This window comes from Coptis chinensis, chromosome 3, assembly GCF_015680905.1.
Source record: "Coptis chinensis isolate HL-2020 chromosome 3, ASM1568090v1, whole genome shotgun sequence".
Taxonomy (NCBI): domain Eukaryota; kingdom Viridiplantae; phylum Streptophyta; class Magnoliopsida; order Ranunculales; family Ranunculaceae; genus Coptis; species Coptis chinensis.
Window position 1 is genome coordinate 83,427,783 of NC_141458.1, and position 8,479 is coordinate 83,436,261.

The 8,479-nt window shown below is 37.2% G+C and overlaps 1 protein-coding gene across 1 annotated transcript; it reads right to left on the reverse strand.

Moving 5' to 3' along the window:
- Window positions 1–82: 82 nt before the first annotated feature.
- Window positions 83–2,129, reverse strand: LOC147511164 (pyridoxal 5'-phosphate synthase-like subunit PDX1.2). Its single transcript, XM_086602930.1, has 2 exons — window positions 1,048–2,129; window positions 83–357 (listed from the first exon to the last, which is right to left on the reverse strand). Exon 1 carries the CDS (start codon window positions 2,020–2,022, stop codon window positions 1,093–1,095), a length of 930 nt encoding a protein of 309 aa, XP_086459056.1. The 5' UTR covers window positions 2,023–2,129; the 3' UTR covers window positions 83–357; window positions 1,048–1,092.
- Window positions 2,130–8,479: the final 6,350 nt, after the last annotated feature.

The window sequence follows — 8,479 nt, forward strand, 5'->3', positions numbered from 1 at the left end:
AAAACAAGTGCAGAACCATTGACTCATATTAGTAAACTAGATATTGTTTCTCCTTCAACCTGAACAAGCTTTCAGAAATACAGCAAAATCAGCAATGCAGGGTGCTATGAGAAGGACTACTGACTACATTCCCCATTGTTCGTGTATACATTAGAATCTTGCCTATCCACATACAGTTTCTTCCCAATTCCAAAACCAGTCAGAGGAATCCGATACCAACCAAACGTAGATTCAAATTTCATAAAACTGTAAAATGCTTTCAATCAAAATGTGTACTCTTTGGCACCATGTTCTGTTCAGCCTAGATATTCTGAAGAACAAAAATGTGTTCTGTTTTGGTGTTCACAGCGTCTTCATCTGTTGTGCATCAAGACGAAAACATGCACACATATGCATTACATTTACCATTTCCAAAAAATACCTATATATTGCAAGAATAGATCACTACACATTTAAGAATATGGAAAACATAAACAGTGTCTGAATTTGAAATTCTTATTCAAACTGTAAGTGAGAAAAATGAATTGTCACTCTGACGTTCAAAAGATTGAAAAAAGCTTTAATCACAACAGGAATTCAACAATGAAATAATGCAACTAAACTAGACTAAAACATAACAATCAGATTACCGACATTAGAAATCTTCCCAAATTACAAAGAGAAGGCTACACATAATATTTTGCAGGAAATTAAGGAAGTGTTGTATGATTGGTCTAGGGGAGTCTCATTGCTTATCGAATTTTGGTTTCAAGATTTTACGTGTATGTGGGAACCGGGAGGATATTATTTATTGTTTAAGTTGTTTGTAGGAGTTGACTAGTTGAGGGATCGATCCAACTAGTCGTAGTATTCTACTAAGTAGTAGTTAATTTGTAAAATTGTAACATATATTGCTTGTTTGATGGAATGAAATATAGCTTTTATTGATAAAACAAAACAAATAAATAGGAATACTGGGTACTGTTGTATTTGATATAATAATCAGAACGAAGATGACAAAACAAGTTTACTGTCACAAATGACATAACAACGAAGTAGACATAATACCTCTTCTCTTAATCAACAAAATACAAGCACACTCAATTGCTCTGATCAGTCAACACCTTCACTTCCAGATTGTTGACCTCTGTCTTCATTCAAGTTCAACCTCTCCATTGAATCAACCAGCCCACAACTAGTCTCAGCCAAGACATGTGCATCATTGTAATGCATCACAGCACGAACTATAGCTCGAACACGTTTACAAGGATCAGACCCCTCAAATACTTCAGAACCTAAGAACACTCCATCACAACCCAATTGCATCATCAATGCCACATCGGCAGGGGTAGCTATCCCCCCAGCTGCAAATAGCACAACAGGAAGTCTCCCCATTTGCTTCGTCTGCGCAACTAGATCATAAGGTGCAGAAATCCTCTTAGCAAACGCAAAAAGTTCATCATCATCCATGTAATTAAGAACCCTTATGTCCCCCATCACTGACCTCACATTCCGAACCGTCTCGACAATGTTGCCCATCCTAGAAAGCTCCCCCTGAATTCTAATCAAGGCAGCCCCTTCTCTCACTCTACTCAACGCTTCTCCAAGCCCGCGACACCCACTAACAAAGGGTACTCTAAACTTGTGCTTGTTAATATAATTCTCTTCATCTGAACATGCAAGAACTTCACTCTCATCAATATACTCAACACCAATTACTTCAAGAATCTGAGCTTCAACGAAATGCCCAACTCGGGCTTTCGCCATTACAGGAACTGAAACTACCCTCTTTATTTCCTTAATAAGTAAAGGGTCAGGCATGCGAGAAATACCAGATTGAGTATATTCTGATGAGACGACTACAGCACAAGCACCAGCTTCTTCTGCTATTTTGGCTTGTTGGGAGTTTCCTACTTCTACTATCGCTCCCCCTCTTAGCATTTGAGCTAGTTGAACCTTGATAGAGAATGTGTTGTTCTTCTTCTTAGTGTCTGCTGTAATGGACTTGGTGTTGTAAACTGCAACTACAGAATCTTCTGCCATTGTTGTTAATGTAAGTCTTTGTGTTTCTGTCTTCAGTGAAATGGTTTAGAAAACTTATAGTTGCGGAGGTGAACTGAGTTAAGAAAAAATATGAGCTGGTTTCTTCACAGGTTCCAGAAGTTTCTAGTGATTGAAAAGTGGTTGGGTCGGCAGCTTGTGGAACTTTCGATTTGGAATGTGATTGTTCTATATTCCTGTCTGTTGACCACTTGAGCTGGGACCAAATTTCATTTTGGTGATTCCATTGGGCACTCATCAAATTGGATTGGGCAACCCCTCATAAAAAAGAAATTTTACAAATTTGTTATATTACAAGTTTGCCATCAAAGTCTAATCCCAGTAACTAATTCAATCGGTCTCGCCAAAACGAACCCCTCTGGCCGTTTGGGTGTGCACTCAAATGATCCCGTCATATCGTTTGAGTGTACACTCAAACAATTCCACCATGTCGTTTGAGTATACACTTAAACAGTTTGACCACATCGTTTAAGTGTGCATGAAAATTACTCCACCACATCGTTTCAAAGTACACGCACTCGGTCTGAGCCTGTCGTTTAAAACTTGGGTCTCTGGAATTCCATGGAACGGTCTGAACATGTCGTTTGAGTGTACACTCAAATGACTTCCCCACATCGTTTAAGTGTGCATGAAAACGACTCCACCGCATCGTTTCAGAGTACACGCACTCGGTCTGAGCCTATCATTTAAAACTTGGGTCTCTGGAATTCCATGGAACGGTATGCGCATGCCGTTTGAGTGTACACTTAAACGGCTTCACCACATCGTTTGAGTGTGTACTCAAACAGCTTGGTCACATCGTTTGAGTATGCATTTAAACGGCTTGTACATATCGTTTGGGACATTTATGGACCGATGTGGTGAAATCGTTTGAACTAAAATAATTGAGAAGTTATAAAAACCAAGGGAATTCATGATTAACCAGTGATTATCCCGATTAACCAATAAAAATTGATTACATAAACACCAATTACACTTTTCTTATACATACATAAACACCGAACACTTTTCTTATAATACAAATCATTAATCGATCGTAATTGTACAATAATTTATTTAAATAATTATCTGCAAAATTGAATTAGTAATGATCAATTATCAACACATCCCAATTGAATTAGAAAAATTGAAATCCGATTTAAAAAATTGGGTTAGGAACAACACAATTAGTTACTCCAACACAATTACATGCACTCTGCACTATTTATCTGTTATGACATAGTATCTATATAACCAAGTTAAAACATGTAATCAAACATGCCAAAATCTAAAATAATAATTTGTTTTATATCTAAACTTGTTATTTATTTATTTATTTTTCAATTGTGAATCATAAACTAGTTTGGGGTTTAGGATTTACAAATTTCGTAGTACCAACATATTTCACTTAATTATTCGAAATAATTATTTGTTTTATATCTAACCTTGTTATTTTTTATTTTCTTTTTCAAATTGTGAGTCATAAACTAGTTTGGGGGTTTGGGGTTTAGGGTTTACAAATTTATATACCGACATAAAAAAATTTTAATTTCAAACATATTTCACTAAATTATCTAAATCTAAAATAATAATTTGTTTTATATCTAAACTTGTTATTTTCTAAAAAAAAAAAAAAAATTCAATTGTGAATAATAAAATAGTTTGGGATTTGGGGTTTAGGGTTTAGGGTTTACAAACATATTTCACTCAATAATTCGAAATATATCAAAATTTCAAATTCCTCTACATAGAATACTCAAGTTTCTCATTTACTCATCCTTACTCCTTTTTTTCATCAAAATCCTTACCCTTTACATAGAATACTCAAGTTTCTTTACATACTTAAGTTTCTCTATATATTAGAATACTCAAGTTTCTCTAAATGGAACATAAAGATGAAGAAGAAGCATTTGAGGTAATGTTTGAGGTGCAATAACAAATTAGAGAAAGAGAAAATAGAAGATATGTTGAAAGTGAAGAAGTGGAACAAAATGTTGAAGGTGAATGTCACACCCCGAATTTCGACAGAATTTGGAAAAATATTATTTGTTCCCGACTCTTCGATCTCCGAGGTGTGACGCACTCTCAACTCCCAAAAACCCATAAACAGTTTAAATAATGCGGATAATTAAAAACCAATAAAAATTTCAACTTAAACAAAAGTCATTTCCATTACAAAAATTAACAAATGAAAATGCAAATAACCTTATCTTAACTGAAAATCTATATCACCTCAAAGGAAAACAAAGCCTATCTTAAAATGCGACGCTAACGCAAACCACAAGCAGCAACCAATCTTCTTCAACACTAAACCTGTCAAGACTTATCAACTGTGTTCATTTAATGAACATTCCCAATAAACGAACATGCAAATCGGGTCAGCATTATAAAAATGCTGGTGTGAGTAGCTCTAAAATACAACATATATTTATACATATATTTACACAATCTATAAGGTAGTTCCTCCACCGAGGCGCCTTAACTTTCAACGACTAATACGACATTCTTAACTACAATAGGTAAGGCAGGTAGTTCCTCCACTGAGGCGCCTTAACTTCTAACAACTAATACAATATACCATACGCATAATAAAAAGGCATTTAGTTCCTCCACGAGGCGCCTTAGATTATAACTAAACTACTAACCAGCCAAACATATACGATCATCTATCTAAATATATAGCATTAACCAACATATTACCATAATTATATTAATTAAGACTTTCTTTGCGTGTCCCTAAAATCACGTCATATCTATGTTTTACCTAGTTTCCCTGGCTACTACAATCGCTACCCAACGCCGAACATGTACATCCACATGCCTCCCCTTACATAATGTACCACTCCGTGCGTAACTACCCTGAGCGGGATGCCGCACACCAGGTAACCCTCACATGGAAGCCATTATGTAAGTATTGCCACTATTCGGCATAAAATATCGCGCGTCTCGTTCTATTTTGCGAACGGAATAATCAAGCCACTATTCGGCTATGCCAGAAGGGTCATTCAGATTCACTGAAACGCCAGAAGGGCCAATCACATTATTTACTCCCGAAGGCCATTCAGATTCACTGAAACGCCAGAAGGGCCAATCACATTACTTACGCCCGAAGGCCATTCAGATTCACTGAAACGCCAGAAGGGCCAATCACATGAGTTGTGGTAGTCAGGTTCTAGGATTTTCGTTACATAATTTATTCAGGTGTCATACATTTATGACTCATAAACATTTCACTATATCACGTGCAGGTCAATTACCTTATTGCACTAAGCCACAATATTTAGAAATATCTCGAATATATCTCATAACCATTTTCATTCTTTCACGTGCCAATATATTATTGCACTAAGCCACCATCCCGTGGGCAAATATTCACCAATCCTATACTACCTCATAGTAGTATCTCACATATATAATAATGGAGTGTTTATACATTTATTTCTCCCAAACATATTGCATTATATATATATCCCAACATATTATATAATGTCACAATATCAACGCCAAATCTTAATTAGATAATGACCACCAAATTTATACAAGCTTCCACAACATTTTAGCATTTGATTTGTCCATACAATTTACAACATAAAATGCAGCACAATTAAATAGTCCACAATCCACAATCAAAGCCCAATATATATATGCTTTACACACTACTCACGTCAAATCTTAATTAGATAATGACAAACAACGTTATATAATTTTCGACAATATTTTATTACTATATTTGTCCATAGTCTTAAATATATGAAAAACTAGAAAAAAAAAGTCAACAGTCAATGGTCAAAGGTCAAAGTCAAAAAGTCAACAATCAATGGTCAAAGTCAACGGTCAATCAACGGTCAAGGGTCAACAGTCAAAGTCAACACGTCATTGTCCATGTTCAACAGGTTCAGGGTCATAGCCATGGTTCATGGCTAAGGTCAATGTGCATGGCTCATGGGCTCATGACTAAAGTAATGGTTTGGACCCAACTGGCCAAGCCCAAGCCTTAGAACCCGAAAGTCTAAAACCAACTTATTATTCAACCTGACCCAATTGGGGTCATAAGGACCAACCCACATAAAATTAGTAACCGGCCCAAAGAAAACTAATTAAACTGGTCCAAAATACAAATGGGTTCGGCCCAACGAATTAAACTGAAACCGACCCAATCAAAACAAAATAGAATCGGGCCCAACAACAAATGAAACTGGCCCAAAGAAAACTAATTAAACTGGTCCCAAAACTAAATTAAATCGGGCCCAAACAAAACTTAAACATGGTCGGCCCAACAATTTAAAGCTAAGGCCCAAAACCGAAACCGACCCAGGCCCAAGCCCAAACCGACCAACAGTCATCTTCCTCAACTGCTCCAGCACCAGCAGCCTCCACCAGCAGCCACCACCGGGTTCTCCTCCTCCTCCACTCATTCCCCATCGATTTTGATCCTTGGAAAACCCCCCACGACTTTAACTCCTACCAACACCGATTTTGGCAATGGTCGAGATCACTCTCCAACAGATCTCGACCGCCATTGCCAACTGTTCGAGCCCCACAGCCCTCATCCCTTCAATCAAACCTCAACCACCAAACATCATCCCCAATCTCTAATTAAACCCAAAATCAGCCCAACCACCGGCGCCATTAACGCCTCCAAGCTTTTTGCAGCACCTTACCACCCATCGAAAAACACCACTAACCAAATCAAAAAAACAAAAACCCAACATACAACATCAAGATCCAACTAATACCTTTCCAAATCATAGACTGGCGATTTTTATTTGGGCCGCCATTAACGCATCTTCTTCAAGCTTAGCCAGCACCCATTTACAGCCTCATACACTCTACACTATCCCACTTCAACAACAACCCAATTCAAGTCGACAAATCAAAAAAACCAAACAACAGGCGACGCCCTTAGTGTTGGATGCAAAGCTTCGACAACCCCAACACCACACCACCAATGTCAATCTCGACAGCACCCAATCCACTCAACAACCTACTTCAAATACCACACCCCCGACATCCATCAACAAAATTCCAAACCACATTAAGTCAAAAAGAGTGCAAACAGAGAAAACAAGGAAAAAATGACGATTTCTATAGATTGGGCTTTAACTGCCCTTAACGCCCATAAAGCTTGGACAGTTCAATCTCAATTTTCGGAGTTTCAACAGATTTTAATCAGTTTTAATAACGAAAGTTTTACCAATGACAGGACGAATATTAATGCCAGAATAATTAACATATTTCGTGAAATAGAAAACTAATATACTCACCTTACGTAACAACTTGACGAATCTTTCCTAATCCGAGTCGTCGCGCTCCAACGCTCGAGCAAACAAGCTTCTAGCTCTGCCTCCATTTTTATTATTTTTTTATTCTCCAAGAACCATATTCTCTAGAACAATGTGATTATATACTTGGGTCTGAAACCCAAGCCCAACACAGACTCGGGCCCAAAAATCAGGCCCGCGTATCCCAAATCCAATCCAGCTGATTTTTAAATAAATAATTAAATTAATTAATAAATAAATAAATAAATACGTATTTTAAATACGGGCGTTACAGTGAAGGTGAAGAATTTGAAGATGCGACTAGTCGAGCAAATGAGATGCCGAGAAATCGTCGACGACAAAGTGCAAACCTAAATAATGAGGTAACACTTGATTAGAATAAATACAAAACACTTGATTGAATGAATGAATGAATGGATGCAAAATACTTGAATGAATGCAAAACCCTAGGCCAAACGACATGGCTGGGTCGTTTGGGGACACTATGGAACGACATGGCTGGGTCATTTGGAGACACATTAGAATGACATGGCTGGGTCGTTTGGACCCTATATGGAACTACATGGCTGGGTTGTTTGGACTAAATTTAGTTAGAAGCTCATTTTTTTTGTGACTTTGAAATCCCTCATTACCTAAATGCAAATTATTTGAGACTCTTATTTTATTCTTCTATATGTAGGATTCTTTACCGCTATCCGGGAACCGATCCTCTGCAAACTCAAATGACGTAGATGATTGTCAACCGATTTTAAGTGATACAACATAAATTTTTACTACGGAAGAGGTATGATTGAGTAGGCATTGATTTTTTTTTTTTTTTAAAATTTTCTAGATGTAATTTTATTAGTGTATTAATAATAGTTGTTTTTTATGTGTTTATGTCTTTTATACACGTAGCGAGGCAATCGGTTGGGAAACTGCTAGAGGAAAACAAGTTAATGTTGTTGTGGTCATTGAAAAGTTGAAGTGTGCCAAGGGAAACCGAGTAGCAAGATTGAATTTGGTTTGCGAGTGCTCGGGTGTGTATCGGTCACACAAGAAGAAAGGCGAAGGGAGGGTTAATAAGAGAAGGTCGCGAACCAAGAAATCAGGATGTCCATTTAAGTTAAAAGGTGTTTTCCAACACGGCACTGTCGATAATTGGAAAATAGAAGTTAGAAATGGTATTCACAACCATG